Genomic DNA, 23,598 nt, shown 5'->3' with positions numbered 1-23,598 from the left:
AGACTGAAGCCACATGGTGATTGGCCGGCTGCAGGACTACAGTAAACGAATGGAGGAAGTGAAGGAGCGGAGGAAAGGAGCGGAGGAAAGGAGCGATCGGCGGCCGGGACAAGGTAACGTATGGCTCTGCATATCCTCCCCCGATGCCTATGCCCTCTCTCTCTCTCCTCCCCCGACCCCGCTGCATTTTTGACCACTTATAACGCTATTTAGCGTTATAAGTGTAAGGCACACTGCCTGCGCCATTTTTTAACACTTATAACGCTAAATAGCGTTATATAATGTAAGTCTATGGGGCGCCCTTTTTATCCCCCTGGCGCTGTGCGCCATTTTTAACTGACACCCTTCAGCATCTCCTGTGCATGTAATGACATTTCATGTCATTCTGCAATTCTTACATAAGTTTCATCACTACTTTCTAACATTGTAAATAGAGACAACAAGAAAAGGACATTTACCTGGAAGTTGTAGGCAGATAGTTCTTGTGATTGGCTGTGTCATGTTCCTGTGATGCACACTGCAGGTATAGAGTCTGCTGTAGTCCTCCGCTGTAAGTGTTATTATCAGTGTACAGGCCAGTGACTCTCCTGTGTCTCCTGTCTGTTTCTGCTGTCCTCTCGTCAGCTGTTCTTCACCACACGCCCAGGTGACTCTAGTGATGTCTCTGAGGTCACATCCAGTCACATGACAGTGCAGAATCAGGGGTCTTCCATACTCGCCTATCCTGGGGTCACTGGTGATCTCACTCACAACTGGAAACCCTGAGGCGGGAGAATATCATGTGTTTATTTACAGCAATAAAGATCATGAACCCACCTTGCATTTGTAACCTTTGTCTGGGACACTCGCATTTGGTGCTCTTAAAGGAAGCCTGAAGTGAGAGGAATATGGAGGCTGTCATCTTCATAATTTTCTGTTTTTAGAAGACAAACTTTTGTTTTGCTAAACATTTTAGTAAGAAGGCTTTTTGGTTCTTTGTAGCCTTTTACACACTCCAATGAGTTCTGGTTCGCCATGAGCATGCTGGGTAGGTAGTCTGTGTAACTCTGGGTGTTTCAAGTCCTACTCCGTAGAGCCACATCAGTCCATGCCATGCACTGATGAGGATCAACCTATCCGAAACAGTCTTAAACATGCATGTTGGATTATTGTTGCTCTGTACAGTTAACAAGCTGACACATCATTGCATTCCAGTGGTTGTACAGGGGCAACAAGGGATAATTTGCATTTTCAGCAATGAAGCATTGTGGTAGACATCATATGCTCACTCCAACCTGAATTATCGCAAATTCCTTCTGTTTTAAGCAGGCAAACTTTTGTTTTGCTAAACATTTTAGTAAGAAGGCTTTTTGGTCCTTTGTAGCCGCCTACACACTCCAATGAGATCTGGTTCACCATGAGCTTGCTGGGTAGTTTGTATTTTCATCATTTGCCATGCTAATGTTTTGGCTTCAGTATAGCCTGAGTCTCACTTGGTGCAAACATGCAGCAAGTGGAGGCCCCTGATCTGCACTGTTTCTGAACAACTCAAGAAAGCAGATTTTCTTAAAGACAGTGAGAATGGTACCATCTATGTTACTCTTAACTACACTGATTACATAGGGGGGTACAGGAACAGCCATTGGCTGTTCCCATGTCACCTGCCTGTGTCCCCATATGTGGTCAGTGTAATGATTGGTTGTTCCCATGTCTCCTGCCTGTGTCCCCCTATGTGGTCAGTGTAATGATTGGCTGTTCCCATGTCACCTGCCAGTGTCCCTAGAGATGAGCGTAATGACTTAATTACGATCTTGCGTAATTCGTGTAATTACGATTATGGCCGTAAGTACATAATCGTAATGAAGAAGGATTTCACGAAATTCCGCGTAAGCGTAATTTTCGCGTAATTTTCGCATTACAGTGGGTATCGCGAAATTACGTTTGCCTTGCATGCAACCGTTTGTAAGCGTAGTTACACAACGTAATTTCGCGATAGTTCATATTACTGTAAGCTTTAATTTTCGCGTCGTTTTCACGTTACGGAATGCTATTTCGCATATAAAATTCGCCATGTAGTGATATTTCGCATCAAAATTCGCCATGCAGGCGAAAATGCCTTTGGCGAAAATTCGCGAGCAACCCTGCTAACAAGTAATTACGAAATTCGCAAAATTACGAAGAAATGCGAAATTACGTTATGGTTGAACGCGAAATTACGTTATGAACGAAACGCGAAATTACGCGTTGAAAATTACGCTTACGGTATTTTCAATTACGATTTTAATGGCAATTACGTTACCATAATTTCGCATCGTAATAGCAAATTTCGCATGCTAAGTGTCCCCCTTTGTGGTCAGTGTAATGATTGGCTGTTCCCATGTCACCTGCATGTGTCCCCCTATGTGGTCAGTGTAATGATTGGCTGTTCCCATCTCATCTGCCTATGTCCACCATGTGGTCAATGTAATGATTGTCTGTTTCCATGTCACCTGCCTGTGTCCTCCTATGTGGTCAGTATATAATTGGCTGTCCCCACATTTCCCTGTCCTGCTGGCTACCTGCCCTGTGCTCCGCGGTGCGGCCCCCACTAGTGTAACTCACATGCCCCGTTCCAGCGTTCTCTCCTGTCGCCAGCTTCATATCCTGTCACCATAGTTACCCCCGGCAGGCGTCTTTCATGGCATCAGAGGTTGTGACCGGAAGTAACCATGGTAGTAGGATGCGATGCTGACGGCATGAGAGCGGTGAGAGTTGGTGCTGGATCAGGGCAGGTGAGTTATGGACAAGGCACCTATACTAATGGCACCTATACCTGGCTACCAATACTGGGGGCACCTATACCTTGCTACCTATACTGGGGGCACCTATACCTGGCTATTTACCTATACTGGGGGCACCTATACCTGGCTATTTACCTATACTGGGGGCACCTATATCTGGTTACCTATACTGGGGGCACCTATACCTGGCTAACCTATACTGGGGCATCTATGCCTGGCTACCTATACTGGGGGCACTTATACCTGGCTAACCTATACTGATGCACCACTACCACACTAACCTATGCTGTGGCACCTATACCTGACTAACCTATACTGGGGCACCTATACCTGGCTACCTATACTGAGGGGCCTATACCTGGATTCCTATACTTGGGGCACCTATACCTGGCTACCTGTATTGGGGTGCTAAATAACGCATCACAAATAATGTTCTTGAGTCCATGGGGGAAGGGGGCACAGTTTTTGCACCATTGCCCTGACACAGAGGGGGACAAAAGAGGCACGGGGAACTGAGATGACACAGAGGGGGACAACTGAGGCACAAGGAACTACCTTTATTTCACCAGTCACTTTATTAGGTAGGTCTTGCTAGTTCTGAGTATGCCTATTTTGCCATCAGAAGTGCCTTAGTTCTTCATGGCATTCTTTAGAGATTTTTGGTTCATATTGACATGATAGCATCATGCAGTTGGATCCACCCACATCATGCCATGGCTACACTCATTCTTTCACTTTTTATGTGGCAGGGCCGCACCCATTTTTACCTATGGAGTGGGGTCAAAAATGATGGGCTGCTTGGGTCCACAAAAACCTTAACTGCGCATCTGTGTGTAGCGGTGCATACAAAACAAAATCAGTCTAAGTGCAGACTATTTTTATTCGGGAAGGAGACATATGGCACCACTACCTCTTAACTTTTTGGACACTTTTAACAAATGCATTCTATTTGTGGGGTACCTTGTGATATAGAGTACCTGATGCGAGTTTATTGTCCTTAACTACTTAACGACCGCCCCACGCCAATGGGCGTGGTCGCAGTGGCAGCCCCAGGACCGCCTAACGCCAATTGGCGTCAAGTCCTGGGGCTCTAATTTGCATGAGATTGCGCGCAGGCTGCACGCATTTCATGCTCGGAGGGAGGAGCTCCGCCCCCTCTTCAGTCTCTGAGCGGCAATAGCCGCTCATGAGACTGTTAGACAGCATGATCGCCGTCTATTTACTTGTACAGCGCTGTGATCAGCAGCAGCGCTGTACTGGGGACAGCCATGTGGCACGGATGTCCCCTCTTGACTATCGGCGGTGATCGGCTGTCATAGGCTGAAGCCTATGACAGCTGATCACGGGAATTGGCCGGCGGGGAAAGGGAGGGAGGGGGAAATACAAACAGATTTAAAAAAACAGCAAAATGTATTTATAAAATAAACATTTATTTAACAATAAATAAACAAATAAACATCTGGGGAGTGATCAGACTCCACCAACAGGGCTATCTGGTGGTGGGGAGAAAAGGGGGGTGGGGTGGAAATCACTTGTGTGCTGTGTTGTGCGGCCCTACAGCTTGGCCTTAAAGCTGCAGTGGCCATTTTCACAATAATGTGCCTGGTCTTTAGGGGGTTTAAATACTGCAGTCCTCAAGTGGTTAAACTTTTATGTTAACATATTATGCTTTCAAAATATAAACAGTCTGCACTTTTTTTTTTAATCTTTTGTTTTATCTCTTATATCACTATACTGATCCTATTCAATTGGACCGATGTGGGCAAAGTTACACATGTGATTGGAGGAGATATCGCTCTGCAGTTTGTAGACCCACTCCAGGGATATTTGGGGACTATACATTAAAAAAACATACAGCCTTATGATCTGGGCTGATATGGGCTGGTAAGCCTTGATTTTATTTACTATGGTGAACTGTCACTGTGGATTTGTGCTGAAGCTATTTATATTATCTTTGTTGGACTTTGGACTGGTCATCTGTTAAAAAGGACCTTTAGCCTAAACAAACATACTGTCATTAAGTGACATTAGTTATGTTAATTAAAATAGATAGGTAATCTTTTACCCACCGTGTTTTAAAAGAACAGGTAAATGTTTGATTTCATGAGGGCAGCCATCTTTTTGCTTGAAAGGAGGTGACACGGAGCATGAGACACAGTTCCAACTGTCCTGTGTGCTGATCACCCCTCCCAGTTGCTAGGCAATGTGAACAACAACATAGGAAATCCCATCATGCTTTGCACAGCATCGGGGGGAAAAAAGCCTGGGCAGTTTTCTTTGATGGGTGGAGCTTAGCTAAAAATGCAGCTAAAAATGATGTTTTGGTAAGAAAAACAAAGTTCTGATGCTGTGAAACTGTTAAAGAAACACCAAGCCTTTTCAGTTCTGCTGAGTAGATTTTTAGTCCGGAGGTTCACTTTAAGCTATTTCAGTTTTCCAGCAGGTGCTGATTTTACTTGTAGCATATAGAATGTACCCACACAAGGCGTTGCTAGTATCGATCTCAGTAGGTGTTGTGGCTGGAAGTTGTTTTATGAGTAGATAGATTTCAATATTAATGATTAAGTTTGTTTAGTAGTTAAGTTTCATAAGTTAGCAGATAGAAGTTTAGTATCATTTGAATTAACCAATCAAAAGGCAGCTTGGAACCTGAGACTTCAGGAGCTGAGTTGTTATTTAAATGAAGGATGAGGAGATTGGGAGACACGCGTTTATTATTCACTTCCCTGCTGGGACTCATTGATCTCGCACACACACATATGAGTTCTTATTCCTTCATACATTTCAAGACAAAGAAACCTCATTTTTATTTTTATTTTATTTGAAATCTTTTGTAGCTATTTATATTTTACTATGAAGAATTGTACTATGGACTTTGTATGTTTATAACCTGAGTTATTAAAGTAGATCCGAGGTGAACTTTTACACATTGCATAATTGTGTTCCTTTTCTATTGTTTATAGGGCATTCATTAAGCCAAATACTTTTTTTGTTTTAATACTCTAATTCCCTATAAACTAAAAAAAAACACACCCACAAGTTTTCATAGAGCCTTGGCAGTAGCAAGGGCTCATGGGAGCTCAGTCTGGGCAGGAGGAGGGGGAGGTATTACTAGCCATTGATTTCAGAGGCAGAGGGGAGGAGGGAGGAGGAGAGGGGATTAGGCCGATGGCTCAAGATACGGATAAGCCTGCCTCTGTGTAATGTTTACAAACAACATGGCTGCTGTCATTGTATCATATGAATAAATAATCATATTCTATTAAAACTGTTTGCAGCTAGTTTTGCTGTGTAAACCATCTAAACTTTAGATAAGATATATAGACAAGTTACTTGTTATAGTTAGTTTTTCATCTCGTATCCGCTTGAAACCTCACTTAAAGGGGGCGTGGCCAAGATGGCGGAGTGAGAGGACGCAGATTCAAGAGCTCCGCTGCCTGGCATCTCATATCCCACCCTTTCTCCCACTATACGGCGCTGAAACTCTGCACGCAGCACCTACAGAGCACCTATGTCTGAGCCAGACACACAGGAGCGAGAATCGGCTGCAGATCCTAACACCGCAGCGGACGAGGCCTGGTGTCTTCCCCTGGGGCCTTCCCGCCATACCCACGCTTCACATCGGCAGTCTCCCTACCTTACTGCCATGGCACAGCGGAACGCTAAAAAAGACAAAGCTAAGGCTGACAAAGGTGGGTTGCATGCGGACACACCATCTACCCCTGCTCCTGCCAAGCAAAACACCCGCTCCAAACTTAACAAAGGCGAGGAGGCAGCAGACATGGAGGCGGAGGAATATGACGCAGCCCCAAGCACGGTGGACTTACTTGCGGCTATCCAGACCTGCCAGGCCACCCTTACTCAAAAGTTCGATCATCTGGACTCTAAGTTTGGCCTTCTCCGGGAGGATCTCGCCGCCATCCGGTCACGCACTACAGAGCTGGAGAGACGCGCTTCGGACACGGAGGACCTGGTTCATGCACATGACGCCGCCATTCCACGTATGGATAAACGCCTCACCGCCTTGGAACACCGAGCGGTGGACGCAGAAAATAGGAATCGGCGTAATAACCTAAGGTTGCTGGGCCTCCCGGAGGGGGCTGAAGGTAAGGACGTTCCCTCATTTATTGAAACACTGCTCAAGCGGCTTCTCCGAGACGACATCTTTTCGACACACTTTGTCATAGAACGGGCCCATAGAGTTGGGCCGAACCTCCGATTTTAGGTTCGCGAACGTCCGCGGAAGGTTCGGTTCGCGTTAAAGTTCGCGAACCGCAATAGACTTCAATGGGGATGCGAACTTTGAAAAAAAAAATTTATGCTGGCCACAAAAGTGATGGAAAAGATGTTTCAAGGGGTCTAACACCTGGAGGGGGGCATGGCGGAGTGGGATACACGCCAAAAGTCCCCGGGAAAAATCTGGATTTGACGCAAAGCAGCGTTTTAAGGGCAGAAATCATATTGAATGCTAAATGACAGGCCTAAAGTGCTTTAAAACATCTTGCATGTGTATACATCAATCAGGTAGTGTAATTAAGGTACTGCTTCACACTGACACACCAAACTGTTCACTGAACAGAACAGGTATGCAGTGGCGGGTTCACTGAACAGAACAGGTATGCAGTGGCGGGTTCACTGAACAGAACAGGTATGCAGTGGCGGGTTCACTGAACAGAACAGGTATGCAGTGGCGGGTTCACTGAACAGAACAGGTATACAGTGGCGGGTTCACTGAACAGAACAGGTATGCAGTGGCGGGTTCACTGAACAGAACAGGTATACGGTGGCCGGTTAACAGAACAGGTATGCAGTGGCGGGTTCACTGAACAGAACAGGTATACAGTGGCGGGTTCACTGAACAGAACAGGTATGCAGTGGCGGGTTCACTGAACAGAACAGGAATACAGTGGCGGGTTCACTGAACAGTACAGGTATGCAGTGGCAGGTTCACTGAACAGGTATGCAGTGGTGGGTTCACAGTACAGGTATGCAGTGGTGGGTTCACAGAACAGGTATGCAGTGGTGGGTTCACAGTACAGTACAGTAAAAATTTATGCTGGCCACAAAAGTGATGGAAAAGATGTTTCAAGGGGTCTAACACCTGGAGGGGGGCATGGCGGAGTGGGATACACGCCAAAAGTCCCCGGGAAAAATCTGGATTTGACGCAAAGCAGCGTTTTAAGGGCAGAAATCATATTGAATGCTAAATGACAGGCCTAAAGTGCTTTAAAACATCTTGCATGTGTATACATCAATCAGGTAGTGTAATTAAGGTACTGCTTCACACTGACACACCAAACTGTTCACTGAACAGAACAGGTATACAGTGGCGGGTTCACTGAACAGAACAGGTATGCAGTGCCGAGTTCACTGAACAGAACAGGTATGCAGTGGCGGGTTCACTGAACAGAACAGGTATGCAGTGGCGGGTTCACTGAACAGAACAGGTATGCAGTGGCGGGTTCACTGAACAGAACAGGTATACAGTGGCGGGTTCACTGAACAGAACAGGTATGCAGTGGCGGGTTCACTGAACAGAACAGGTATACGGTGGCGGGTTAACTGAACAGAACAGGTATGCAGTGGCGGGTTCACTGAACAGAACAGGTATACAGTGGCGGGTTCACTGAACAGAACAGGTATGCAGTGGCGGGTTCACTGATCAGAACAGGTATGCAGTGGCGGGTTCACTGAACAGAACAGGTATACAGTGGCGGGTTCACTGAACAGAACAGGTATGCAGTGGCGGGTTCACTGAACAGAACAGGTATACGGTGGCGGGTTCACTGAACAGAACAGGTATGCAGTGGCGGGTTCACTGAACAGAACAGGTATACAGTGGCGGGTTCACTGAACAGAACAGGTATGCAGTGGCGGGTTCACTGAACAGAACAGGAATACAGTGGCGGGTTCACTGAACAGTACAGGTATGCAGTGGCAGGTTCACTGAACAGGTATGCAGTGGTGGGTTCACAGTACAGGTATGCAGTGGTGGGTTCACAGAACAGGTATGCAGTGGTGGGTTCACAGTACAGGTATGCAGTGGTGGGTTCACAGAACAGGTATGCAGTGGTGGGTTCACAGAACAGGTATGCAGTGGTGGGTTCACAGAACAGGTATGCAGTGGTGGGTTCACAGAACAGGTATGCAGTGGTGGGTTCACTGAACAGGTATGCAGTGGTGGGTTCACTGAACAGGTATGCAGTGGTGGGTTCACTGAACAGGTATGCAGTGGTGGGTTCACAGTACAGGTATGCAGTGGTGGGTTCACAGAACAGGTATGCAGTGGTGGGTTCACAGAACAGGTATGCAGTGGTGGGTTCACAGAACAGGTATGCAGCCAGGGACAAGCTAAGCCTAACTAATCTTACCCTATGAGAGAGAGTGTGCAGCAGCTCACCCTACTCTCACTAATGCAGGCACACGAGTGACCGTAATGGTCGCCGCTGCCTGCCTTTTAGTAGGGGGGGAGTGGCTCCAGGGGCTAGTGTAGCCTAATTGGCTACACTGGGCCTGCTGACTGTGATGTAGAGGGTCAAAGTTGACCCTCCATGGTGCATTATGGGGCGAACCGAACTTCCGCAAAGGTTCGCCTGCGGGACGCGAACGCGAACCACGGAAGATCGCATGGAACCGTTGGCAGGCGAACCGTTCGGCCCAACTCTACGGGCCCATAGGATTCCAGCTAAACAAGGCCCACCGGGCGCTTCTCCACGACCAGTAATTTTCAAGCTCCTTAACTTCAAGGACAGAGATGCTATTTTAGAAGCTGCTAGACAGGCCGAGGAACTAAGTTTTGAAAATGCTAAACTAATGCTGTTTCCCGATTACACCATTGAAACACAAAAGCAGCGGCAGTCCTTTGTGCCAGTTAAAGCTAAGCTCAGAGAACGCAATCTGAAGTACGCAATGCTTTTCCCCGCTAAACTTCGGGTGCAGGACGGGGAGACAGTGAGAATCTTTGAAAAACCCGAGGATGTCTCAAAGTGGCTGGACACTATCCCAGACAAATGATCGCCATTTACATATATGATTGTGCCACAATGTGACTGGGACTCACTTGTTTCTCTCTTTATGGATATATAGGAACACTACCCACTGACCCTAGGATTTACACCGGAATAGAAAAACTACTTTTTCCCTCACAGCATCACAAAGACTGAACACTGCTGCCTGATGAATACATCATTTTTGCATCAGATCATGCAGAGTTTACAGCTTTCACTTATACCATTGGATGTCACTGCTGCGCCATAAATGCTGCCTCTCAACAACTACGTATGTAGCGGACTTTCTACGACATGCAGAGCTATGACTGTTCTGGAACTTTATCTGCAGATATTACCCTGTTGCATACCGGCTAGAACGGCGCAGCTTTGATGATCTAATTTGCTACAAGGCAGAGGCAAATCCAGGATTTTCAAGGGGGGGATTCCTGATAGGTCTCTTTTGGCAAGCCGCACACAAAATACACACAATGCGCAGTGTTTCCCTACAAAATACACATGATGCAGTAGTGTTTCGCCAAAATATATATAATGTGGCAGTGATTAAGTAGCCAGATAACCCCCATTTATTATGGATAACGAAATTACCCCACCCCTCTTTAGTATAGGTGACCAGATGACCCCCATTTATCACACAGGTAGCCAGATGAGGCCCCCCCTAGTTAGGATAAGTAACCACATGATCCCCATTTATAGTATATAGCCAGATAACTCCCCGTTCAGTACATTCCCCCTTGTATTTCGCCAGATCCCCCTTGTATATATAGCCAGTGTATATAGTCAGATCCCCTGTATATATAGCCAGAGATCCCCCCCTGTATATATCCATATACCCACTGTATGTAGCCAGATGCCTCCCCTTGCATATAGCCAGTGTATATAGCCAGATCCCCCTGCATACAGCCAGTGTATATATATAATCGTAATGTGGGCAGCAGCCAGCAGTCATCAGAAAATAATCGTAATGTGGGCAGGAGTCACCAGAAAATAATCGTAAAGTGGGCAGCAGTCACCAGAAAATCACAATGTGGGCAGCAGGCACCAGGAAATCGCAATGTGGGCAGCAGTGGCCAGAAAATCGTAATGTGGGCAGCAGACACCTGAAAATCGCAATGTGGGCAGCAGTCATCAGAAAATCGTAATGTGGGCAGCAGACACCTGAAAATCACAATGTGGGCAGCAGTGACCAGAAAATCGTAATGTGGGCAGCAGACACCAGAAAATCACAATGTGGGCAGCAGGCACCAGAAAATCGTAATGTGGGCAGCAGACACCTGAAAATCGCAATGTGGGCAGCAGACACCTGAAAATCGCAATGTGGGCAGCGGTCACCTGAAAATCGTAATGTGGGCAGCAGACACCTGAAAATCGCAATGTGGGCAGCAGTGACCAGAAAATCGTAATGTGGGCAGCAGTCACATGAAAATCGTAATGTGGGCAGCAGACAACTGAAAATCGTAATGTGGGCAGCAGACACCAGAAAATCACAATGTGGGCAGCAGGCACCAGAAAATCGTAATGTGGGCAGCAGACACCTGAAAATCGCAATGTGGGCAGCAGACACCTGAAAATCGCAATGTGGGCAGCGGTCACCTGAAAATCGTAATGTGGGCAGCAGACACCTGAAAATCGCAATGTGGGCAGCAGTGACCAGAAAATCATAATGTGGGCAGCAGTCACATGAAAATCGTAATGTGGGCAGCAGACAACTGAAAATCGTAATGTGGGCAGCAGACACCTGAAAATCGCAATGTGGGCAGCAGACACTTGAAAATCATAATGTGGGCAGCAGACAACTAAAAATCGCAATGTGGGCAGCAGTGACCAGAAAATCGTAATGTGGGCAGCAGACACCTGAAAATCGTAATGTGGGCAGCAGACACCTGAAAAAAACAATGTAGGCAGCAGAAACTAGAAAAAAAATGCACCTGTGAAAAAAAAAACAATTCACTTACCTGACAGAAGTGTTCTCCTCTCCTGGCATCTGGCTCGCAGCTCCCCGAGTCCTCCTGCAGCACATCTCAGTCCCGCGCTGACAGGCAGAGTGCAGGGCTATAACAAGATGGCTCCCGAAGCCCTGTACTGGAGACACAAATAGTCTCCAGAGCAGGGCTTCGGCAGCCATCTTGCCGTAGCCCTGCTCTGCCTCCGGGAGACTGCGGGGCTGCGGGGAAGAAGCAGTATATCTGGCTGGGGGGTCCCTCAATAGGGAGGGTGACAGCGCTCCCCGGGCCCCCTGCTGCGCATACACATGAGCAGGCGGCAGCTGCACTATTACATTCAGTGGCTGCCGCTGCTCAGATTCCGGAGGCACTTCCGGTCTAGGTGCAAGGGGGTGGTTCCAGACACCCGGAACACCCCCTTCCGTGCGCCAGTGACAAGGCATACACTTTTATCCGCACAGATGCTCTGCGATGCTCTATATTACACGATACAGTATATAATTCATATGTATATGGTGTTATCATTATCAGGTTGTATGTAAAAGTGAGGTTTTGAGAGCATAATATCTATAGGGTTAGCTCGGTCCTTGGTATATGAGCAATGCAAGTAGCTTTCCGAACCCTGTGAGATAGCTGCTCATCGTTCAGAGTTGCTTCACGCTAATTCTAAATGCTAATTAGATGCAATTTCCTAGCGCTTTAAGAATCATTGGGAGATGCCAGGCGGCGGAACCTTCTCCCCCCTCTCCTCCACACTATCCTTGGTACCCCCAGTACAGTCTCGCTATAGTTAACGCGGGCTTCTCTCAGTTAATCCTGCCCCTTGACGGATAGTTAAGGAAGGAGCAAGTTTAGGGATCTGAAGCTACACCAGACAGGTTGTTAGGGCGTAGCGGGGTGGGGGAAACGGGATTCAGGGATTGATGAGCCACAGTTCTTTCGGGCTTAATGTTGTTAATGTTGTTGTTTTTTTCTCTGTTGACATTTTCTCCATTCTCTGTGATATAGCTTTGACTCATAGATGGCCTGACTCGGGTGCATGCTCAGTGCTTTACACCACGCGAACTCCGGATGGTAAATATGTAATACTTGCTATATTGTTTTATATGCTCCCCACTTATTTCAATGATGGTCAAATTAATACTATGGAACGTTAGGGGTTTAAATTCCAAAGTCAAAAGATCCCTAGTATTTAACTATCTTAATCCCCACATCTGTGTTTTAACAGAGACCCATTTGCATGGCAGTAGGATACTCGCATTCAAAAAACCGTGGGTTGGGCATTATTATAATGCTACGTACTCATCCTTCTCTAAAGGGGTTGCGATCCTTGTGCACAAGGCGGTGCCTTTCCAGTTGATTAATCTGCATATAGATGACTCGGGCAGATACATAATTATTCATGCTCGCATCTATACAGAGGAAATTGCATCCTCCATACATCTAATAGGTTATAGGACTGTACCCAATTATAGAATAATAAATTGTCTCTCGGATTTGGGGGTCATCCTATCCATAGAGGGAGAGAGAACCATGTTAAAATCACCACAGAGCAGAAGCCTATCCGTTGGGAATTTGGCCACCGTAGTCATGATTTCGTTAAGCAGCGGAAGATTTGCAGGAGGGGGGTTGTATATTCATTGTATATTCCACTCTTGGCCTACCGCAAATCTTCCGCTCTTGGCCTACCTTATAGGGGAAGAAAGACAAATATATCATATTGGAGCTATTAAAAACTCTGCTGGTGATATATTAACTCTACCTGGAGATATTAATGAGGAATTTCTACATTATTATCAAGCTCTGTATACTTCAGACACGGACTATACCAAAATGCAGCTAGAGGGATTTTTGGGGAGGATTTCCTTTCCGAAACTGTCTGCTGATGATAGAGATTTTCTGGAAGCGGATGTTACCAGAGAGGAGATACGGGACGTCATTAAGGGTCTGCCTAATGCTAAAGCACCCGGTGCTGACGGCCTACCGGCGGAATTCTATAAAAAATACAGCAAAGATATTGTCCCTTATTTACAAAAGACGTTCAAATATATCCTTGAAAAGAACGACCTTCCTGGATCCATGTGCGAGGCCCTAATCACTGTTCTCCCTAAAAAGGGAAAAGATCCCACCTTATGTAAATCTTACAGACCGATTTCGCTGCTCAATCAAGATTATAAAATCCTTGTGAAAATATTATCCTCTCGGTTAAACACATTAATTACAAAACTTATACATCCTGACCAATCAGGATTTATCCCTGGGAAGGGGACAGACATCAATCTAAAAAGGCTTATGACCAACCTAGTCACTCACGACCAACCGGGCGATCGCATTATAGTATCGCTCGACGCGGAAAAGGCCTTCGACGTGGTGGACTGGAACTTCCTTTGGGAGACATTACTACATTTTGGGCTAGGTGACAAATTTGTCGGCTGGCTCAGAACCCTCTACACCACGCCGGGGGCCAGAGTACGCACGGGCCTCTCCATGTCAGCTCCCTTCTCACTCTATAGGGGAATGCGGCAGGGCTGCCCCCTGTCGCCTACCCTATTTGCCATGGTCGTAGAACCTCTTGCTATACTCCTACGCAATAGTGCATCAGTTAGGGGCCTCGCATATGGTGCTAGGATTGAAAAACTCTCGCTTTACGCTGACGACCTTCTATTATACTTATCAGACTCCGGTCCTTCATTAGTTGGGGCATTATAAATTATTAAGGAATACGGCAGATTTTCAGGGTTTAAGGTAAATTGGGATAAATCTACTATTATGCCATTAGACGGACAACTGCCAAGACTTCCAGCTCCTACCCCACTTCAATAGGTTACGGAATTCACTTATTTAGGGATAAAAGTCACTAGAAATATTAATGATTATTACACCCTTAATCTAGACCCAATCTTATCCAAACTCAGGCAGAAATGTAAGACAATCAAAATGAATATGCTCCCTAAATTTTTGTATTACTTTAGGAACAGCCCCGTGTACATTCCAGCCAAATACTTACAAACCATTAACAAAGCAGTTACATCCATGTTATGGTACCCCAAGAACCCACGAATAGCATTATCCACTTTGCAGCGAGACCAAATAAGTGGGGGCATTGGGCTGCCTGACTTTGAGCACTACTACTGGGCATCGGCTTTAGTTACTGTACGGTGGTGGTTCGAACAGTCCCCAGCCAATCCGGCAACTGCTCTAGAGGCAGAGATAATGGGATCTTTTCTGGCCATTTCTAGCTCACCATATAGAGGGAGCAGGCAAATCCCCCAAGCCGCGCCAAACATGTTAGTAACAGTTAAAATATGGGAGAAAATAAAATCTCACGCCAATCCGGACAAATATCTCCATATACTCCACTATGGATGAACCCCTCATTGCACGAATTCTTAACTGTACCTGATCCCAAAATCTGGGCGGACCATGGAATATATAAATTAAAAGATATCACAGACGGTCACCAACTAAAACCCTTCTCTTCCCTTAAACAGGATGCTAATCTTGGCAATAATATGCATTTTAGGTATTTGCAATTACAGCACGCCTTTGGGGTACAATTCTTGAGGGGAAGCAGAACACTACTGGTGCAGACCCATACCACTGAGGGGGAACTCATCCAAAAAGACTTAGAGCATGTGGTTTCCGACATATACAAAACATTTCCCTCCAAAGGACAGGCCAAAATGAACAAATTATTCTTGGCATGGCAGACAGACATCCCAGACCTACCATTTTGGGCTATTTTGTCACAGTAAGTGTTGCAGCACGGGACCGCCTTATTGCACTTAAATTTTTACACAGGAGCTACCTCTCTCCAGTAGTGTTGGGCGAACACCTGGATGTTCGGGTTCGCGAACGTTCGCCGAACATGGCCGCGATGTTCGGGTGTTCGCGCCGAACTCCGAACATAATGGAAGTCAATGGGGACCCGAACTTTCGTGCTTTGTAAAGCTTCCTTACATGCTACATACTCCAAATTTGCAGGGTATGTGCACCTTGGGAGTGGGTACAAGAGGAAAAAAAATATTTGAAAAGAGCTTATAGTTTTTGAGAAAATTGATTGTAAAGTTTCAAAGGAAAAAATGTCTTTTAAATGCGGAAAATGTCATTTTTCTTTGCACAGGTAACATGCTTTTTGTCGCCATGCAGTCATAAATGTAATACAGATAAGAGGTTCCAGGAAAAGGGACCGGTAACGCTAACCCAGCAGCAGCACACGTGATGGAACAGGAGGAGGGCGGCGCAGGAGGAGAAGGCCACGCTTTGAGACACAACAGCCCAGGCCTTGCATGAGGACAAGAAGCGTGCGGATAGCAATGCATTTTGTCGCCATGCAGTCATAAATGTAATACAGATAAGAGGTTCCGTAAAAAGGGACCGGCAACGCTAACCCAGCAGCAGCACACGTGATGGAACAGGAGGAGGCGCAGGAGGAGAAGGCCACGCTTTCAGGCGCAACCCAGGCCTTGCATGAGGACAAGAAGCGTGCGGATAGCAATGCATTTTGTCGCCATGCAGTCATAAATGTAATACAGATGAGAGGTTCAATAAACAGGGACCGGAAACGCTAACCCATCACAGATGTTCATTAATCATGTTACTTGGTTGGGGTCCGGGAGTGTTGCGTAGTCGTTTCCAATCCAGGATTGATTCATTTTAATTTGAGTCAGACGGTCTGCATTTTCTGTGGAGAGGCGGATACGCCGATCTGTGACGATGCCTCCGGCAGCACTGAAACAGTGTTCCGACATAACGCTGGCTGCCGGGCAAGCCAGCACCTCTATTGCGTACATTGCCAGTTCGTGCCAGGTGTCTAGCTTCGATACCCAATAGTTGAAGGGTGCAGATGGATTGTTCAACACAGCTACGCCATCTGACATGTAGTCCTTGACCATCTTCTCCAGGCGATCGGTGTTGGAGGTGGATCTGCACGCTTGCTGTTCTGTGGGCTGCTGCATGGGTGTCAGAAAATTTTCCCACTCCAAGGACACTGCCGATACCATTCCCTTTTGGGCACTAGCTGCGGGTTGTGTTGTTTGCTTCCCTCCTGGTCGTCCTGGGTTTGCGGAAGTCAGTCTGTCGGCGTACAACTGGCTAGAGGAGGGGGAGGATGTCAATCTCCTCTCTAAAGTCTCCACAAGGGCCTGCTGGTATTCTTCCATTTTGTCCTGTCTGACTCTTTCTTCAAGCAGTTTTGGAACATTGTGTTTGTACCGTGGATCCAGAAGGGTATAAACCCAGTAATTGGTGTTGTCCAGAATGCGCACAATGCGTGGGTCGCGTTCAATGCAGTCTAGCATGAATTGAGCCATGTGTGCCAGAGTCCTGCCAAAATCCTCATCATCCTCTTGTGAGCGTTGTGATAGTTGTGATGCATCATAGTCGTCACCTTCTTCCTGGTCTGCTTCTGCTGACCATTCGCGCTGAATTGTGGAAGTCCAACGTGCACCGCTCTGGCCCTCGTCAGTGGTGGCATGAAATTCCTGCTCCAACTCCAGCTGTTCCTCCTCCTCTTCTTCGTCATAGCTGCTGGGGCCAGCGTTTCCTAAAGCAGATGGCCTGATGTTGGTATCATCACGCTGATCGTTTTCTCCTTCAGATTCCCCCAGTTGCATCATGACAGCTGTTTCCTTGATTTTCAGTAAACACAGCAGTGGTATGGTAATGCTGACTGAAGAGTTGTCACTGCTCACAAGCAACGTGGATTGCTCAAAATTTTGGAGGACTTGGCAGAGGTCCAACATGTTGGCCCAATCGGATCTACAGAAGCTTGGCAGCTGTCCGGATGCGCCTCGGTACTGCGCCGTCATGTACTGGACCACTGCACTCTTCTGCTCGCAAAAGCGGGCTAGCATGTGCAGCATAGAATTCCAGCACGTAGGGACATCACACAGCAAGCGATGGTGGGGGAGATTGAAGCGCTCCTGCATCTTGGCGAGTGCCCCCGAAGCAGTACTGGAATTTCTACAATGTTTGGCCACTCGTCGCACCTTCAACAGAAGATCGGCCACGCCTGGGTATGTCCTCAGGAACCGCTGAACTACTAGGTTCATCACGTGTGCCAGGCAAGGGATGTGTGTCAGCTTAGCCAACCTTAAAGCGCGAATGAGATTACTCCCATTATCACACACAACCATGCCCGGTTTAAGGTCCAGCGGTGCCAGCCACAAATCCGTCTGTTCCTTTATTCCCCTCCAAATTTCCTCCCCTGTGTGCTGCTTATCCCCAAGGCAGATCAGCTTCAGCAACGCTTGCTGACGCATGCCAACAGCTGTGCTGCACTGCTTCCACGATCCTACTGCTGCTGGGTTAGCGTTTCCGGATGAGGTACAGCTTTGAGATGCGTTGGAGGAGAAGGAGTCAGAGAGGTAGGTGCTGCTGTTGTTATCCAGTGGGAGGGACGGCGGTGCAGCTGTTTGCGGCGTGGGCAACACCCGCGCCGTAGCAGGTGAGGAATCGCTGCCAGGCTCCACAAGGTTCACCCAGTGCGCGGTAAGGGAGATGTATCGACCCTGGCCGAACGCACTCGTCCAGGTGTCAGTGGTGAGGTGAACCTTGCAGGCAACGGCATTCTTCAAGCTTCGGGTTATTTTGCTGACCACGTGCTCATGCAACTCAGGCACTGCAGAGCGCGCAAAGTGGTAGCGGCTGGGAACCACGTAACGTGGGATGGCCACTGACATCATGCCCTTGAAGCTGTTTGTCTCCACCACTCGATATGGCAGCATTTCGCAGGCCAGAAGCTTGGCTATGCTGGCTGTTAGTGCCACGGCCCGGGGGTCATTTGCTGGCAATTTCCTCTTGCGCTCAAACATCTCCGAGACAGACAACTGAACCGTAGGGCTGCACACCGAAGGGCTGTTGGTTGTTGTGTTTGATGAAGACTGGGAGACCTCAAGAGCACTATTCCGGAAAGTGACAGTATCAGCGTCATCTGATGTTTGTGAATGTTGTTGTGAACCACGCAATGGCTGGGCTACTGCTGCTGCCGAGGAGGGTCTGGTGGTGAGTCTGGTGACCCCAAGGGAGGCAGTGTTGCTGGTACCCTGTCCTGCCGCGTTTGCCCACAGAGTGGGATGTTTGGATACCATGTGGCGGGTCATGCTGGTGGTGGAGAGGTTGTTAATATTTTTCCCCCTGCTCAGGCGGGTCTTGCACACCTTGCAAATCACCATGGTACCATCCTCACTGCAGTCTTCAAAGAAAGGCCAGACTTTGGAGCACCTGCCTTGCTGGCGATTTCTGTTTGCGCCTCTTTTGCGTCTAACTTGAACTTCCACGCTTGTGGTGCCTGAAATTGCGCGCCGCCTACCTTGTGGCACAAGGCGAACTCATGCAGCAGTGGGTTCTTCAACAGACTCATCTGTGCTGCTACGACGGCGATGTTCTCCTTCACATACAAAATCTGGGTCTGTGTCCACATTGTCCAAACCCTCCTCTTCCATCTCCTCAAACTCGTCATATGTGATTGTGGGCCGCCGCCGTGGAGCAGAGCTCCCCAGAACAACCTCTGCGCAGCTCACTCCAACGTCGTCTTCCAGATCTTCTCGGCCGACCTCCTGCAATTGAAACCCCTCCTGCCCAACTTGCTCTGGGATTTGGGTTTCAAAGTCCTCGGACTCGCCTTGCATTTCAGTGCGCGGTGCATTTCCCACAGTAAATGGTTGTGAATCCGGGCACAACATTTCTGGCTGTTCCATTGACCTTTGAAAGGTGGAAGTTTGTTGGGCTGGGAATAGCTCCTGCGAATACCCCATTGTGTCCTGAGGAAATTCTTCGGACTGGTTATTTGGCAGTTGTGTGCGTGGTGTCGCTGCCGGTTGTGTCAGCTTTGTGCCCACTGGCTCCTTGTAACTGGCTGAGGACTCGGGCGTGATGTGCTGGTGCTGCTTAACCCACTGCTGGACGCTTGAGAGGTCATCCAATTAATTTTCTGGTCCTGTTCTTTTGGATTTGTGAGGGTTGATTTCCTGGACAACATGGGCGGTATTGAGTGGGTTTTCTTCGGTGCTCCACTGTGGCCTGTACGTGAACCGTCAGGGGAAACACCTCTTCCCTTGCCCCTCCCTCTTTCACAGGATTTCTTCTTCATTTCACTTATCCTTAAAGTACACACTGACTGGCAGCAGTACAGTGGCAGTACAGAAATGCTATATAGTGGTGGGTGAGCGGTGTACTACTATTCCCAGCAGCGACACAGAGCACAATGCTATACAGTGGTGGGTGAGCGGTGTACTACTATTCCCAGCAGCGACATAGGGCACAATGCTATACAGTGGTGGGTGAGCGGTGTACTACTATTCCCAGCAGCGACACAGAGCACAATGCTATACAGTGGTGGGTGAGCGGTGTACTACTATTCCCAGCAGCGACACAGAGCACAATGCTATACAGTGGTGGGTGAGCGGTGTACTACTGTTCCCAGCAGCGACACAGAGCACAATGCTATACAGTGGTGGGTGAGCGGTGTACTACTGTTCCCAGCAGCGACACAGAGCACAATGCTATACAGTGGTGGGTGAGCGGTGTACTACTGTTCCCAGCAGTGACACAGAGCACAATGCTATACAGTGGTGGGTGAGCGGTGTACTACTATTCCCAGCAGCGACACAGAGCACAATGCTATACAGTGGTGGGTGAGCGGTGTACTACTATTCCCAGCAGCGACACAGAGCACAATGCTATACAGTGGTGGGTGAGCGGTGTACTACTATTCCCAGCAGCGACACAGAGCACAATGCTAGACAGTGGTGGGTGAGCGGTGTACTACTATTCCAGGCAGCGACACAGAGCACAATGCTATACAGTGGTGGGTGAGCGGTGTACTACTGTTCCCAGCAGCGACACAGAGCACAATGCTATACAGTGGTGGGTGAGCGGTGTACTACTATTCCCAGCAGCGACACAGAGCACAATGCTATACAGTGGTGGGTGAGCGGTGTACTACTATTCCCAGCAGCGACACAGAACACAATGCTATACAGTGGTGGGTGAGCGGTTTACTACTATTCCCAGCAGCGACACAGAGCACAATGCTATACAGTGGTGGGTGAGAGGTGTACTACTGTTCCCAGCAGCGACACAGAGCACAATGCTATACAGTGGTGGATGAGCGGTGTACTACTATTCCCAGCAGCGACACAGAGCACAATGCTATACAGTGGTGGGTGAGCGGTGTACTACTATTCCCAGCAGCGACATAGGGCACAATGCTATACAGTGGTGGGTGAGCGGTGTACTACTATTCCCAGCAGCGACACAGAGCACAATGCTATACAGTGGTGGGTGAGCGGTGTACTACTATTCCCAGCAGCGACACAGAGCACAATGCTATACAGTGGTGGGTGAGCGGTGTACTACTGTTCCCAGCAGCGACACAGAGCACAATGCTATACAGTGGTGGGTGAGCGGTGTACTACTGTTCCCAGCAGCGACACAGAGCACAATGCTATACAGTGGTGGGTGAGCGGTGTACTACTGTTCCCAGCAGTGACACAGAGCACAATGCTATACAGTGGTGGGTGAGCGGTGTACTACTATTCCCAGCAGCGACACAGAGCACAATGCTATACAGTGGTGGGTGAGCGGTGTACTACTATTCCCAGCAGCGACACAGAGCACAATGCTATACAGTGGTGGGTGAGCGGTGTACTACTATTCCCAGCAGCGACACAGAGCACAATGCTAGACAGTGGTGGGTGAGCGGTGTACTACTATTCCAGGCAGCGACACAGAGCACAATGCTATACAGTGGTGGGTGAGCGGTGTACTACTGTTCCCAGCAGCGACACAGAGCACAATGCTATACAGTGGTGGGTGAGCGGTGTACTACTATTCCCAGCAGCGACACAGAGCACAATGCTATACAGTGGTGGGTGAGCGGTGTACTACTATTCCCAGCAGCGACACAGAACACAATGCTATACAGTGGTGGGTGAGCGGTTTACTACTATTCCCAGCAGCGACACAGAGCACAATGCTATACAGTGGTGGGTGAGAGGTGTACTACTGTTCCCAGCAGCGACACAGAGCACAATGCTATACAGTGGTGGATGAGCGGTGTACTAGTATTCCCAGCAGCGACACAGAGCACAATGCTATACAGTGGCGGGTGAGCGGTGTACTACTGTTCCCAGCAGAGACACAGAGTGGCAGTAAACACAATGCTATACAGTGGAGGGTGAGCGGTGTACACAGAGTGGCAGTAAACACAATGCTATATAGTGTGGGTGAGCGGTGTACTACTGTTCCCAGCAGCGACACAATGACTGGGGGGACCCTGGCTAGCCTGGCTGGAGAGAGAACTACCCTGCCTGCCTACCCAAAGCTAAACCCACAGACAAATGGCGGAGAAATGACGTGGATCGGGTATTTATTTACCCGAACCACGTGACCCGTTCGGCCAATCAGAGCGCGTTCGGGTCCGAACCACGTGACCCGTTCGGCCAATCACAGCGCTAGCCGAACGTTCGGGGAACGTTCGGCCATGCGCTCTTAGTTCGGCCGAACGGTTTGGCCGAACACCATCAGGTGTTCGGTCGAACTCGAACATCACCCGAACAGGGTGATGTTCTGCAGAACCCGAACAGTGGCGAACACTGTTCGCCCAACACTACTCTCCAGCTAAATTATGTCAAATTGACCCTGCTGCATCGGGAAGATGTGGCAGATGTCAGCAACCGGGCGCGGACTTCTTCCACATAGTATGGCTATGTCCACGTATCTGCTCTTACTGGTCACAGATACACTTAGAACTTCAGCGGGTATTTGGAACCGCGTTTGATCCAAAACCTGAACAACTTCTGCTGGGATGTCTGGCTGAAAATGCACTTTCCAGCCATAAAATGCAGGCCTACAGGTCCCTTATACAGCCTATGCTAGAAAAATGATCATACTCCGATGGAAACAACCCTCACCTCCCACCAAAAAGGACTGGTCCTCATATGTTCATAAGGATCTAGCTATTATCAAGCCTATATATCTTAAAAGAAAATGCCCTAAAAAATTTAGGAAAATATGGTCTTGCTGGATCTCACACTACAAGCTCAAATTTGACGATTGAGTTAATGTGATACCACGATTTTCACTGGAGCTTCGCGGGGAGATGCACTCGAGTCAGGTCTTACTTCTTCTGGCGCAACTGTTTGTTATCTTATGTTATGATGTTTCTTATTAGAATTTTGGGCCTAGTAGGAAGATATCATGCTATTATCTATGCACTTTATCGGAATGGAGAGTAACTATGTCAACAGTTATGTTATACTTGTTTTAGTACCGCCATGGTTGGCAGGCACACATGTTCTTGTTTTTCTATGAAAAAGTTTCAATAAAAAATATACTTTAAAAAAAAAACCTCACTTAAAGGTTACTTCTGCTCATCCGCTTCTTGTCTTGACAACAAAGGCATGCACTGGAAGTAATATTTATAAAAGCTTCAATTATATAACATTGTCCCTACCAATGTTTTATGTGAAAGGGGTCCAAGCTATATGACACATCAAAATGAATTCTACAACTCATTATGATTAAAATAAATATACATCAAAAGGAAAGGATTCCGGGCACCAGCTGAGCTTGCTTGTCACCTTTTATTTAAATGCTCCCAACACCTTCATAACGAATTACAATGATTCCTAGCCTTACAGCTGTTTCACAGGGTAACCCTGCTTCTTCAGAGGCAACAGAAACCTTTCTGTTGCCTCTGAAGAAGCAGGTTTACCCTGTGAAACAGCTGTAAGGCTAGGAATCATTGTAATTCGTTATGAAGGTGTTGGGAGCATTTAAATAAAAGGTGACAAGCAAGCTCAGCTGGTGCCCGGAATCCTTTCCTTTTGATGTATGTTGGAGTTGAGTCTTCCATCCGGTGGCACAGTTGTTCGCACCAACCTG

The 23,598-nt window shown here is 47.7% G+C and overlaps 1 protein-coding gene across 1 annotated transcript in view; it reads right to left on the bottom strand.

Annotated features, from left to right (window-relative positions):
• LOC137538351 (uncharacterized) overlaps nt 1–23,598 on the bottom strand; it is a 169,857-nt gene that overhangs the window by 62,265 nt on the left and 83,994 nt on the right. Inside the window, exon 9 of the mRNA XM_068260459.1 lies at nt 459–761. Coding sequence (XP_068116560.1) covers nt 459–761 — 303 coding nt within the window. The remainder of the gene's footprint in view (nt 1–458; nt 762–23,598) is intronic.

The sequence above is a fragment of the Hyperolius riggenbachi genome, chromosome 11 (assembly GCF_040937935.1).
Source record: "Hyperolius riggenbachi isolate aHypRig1 chromosome 11, aHypRig1.pri, whole genome shotgun sequence".
Taxonomy (NCBI): Eukaryota; Metazoa; Chordata; class Amphibia; order Anura; family Hyperoliidae; genus Hyperolius; species Hyperolius riggenbachi.
Note: the sequence above shows the minus strand (reverse complement) of the source record. Positions and strands in the feature narration are given on the sequence as shown.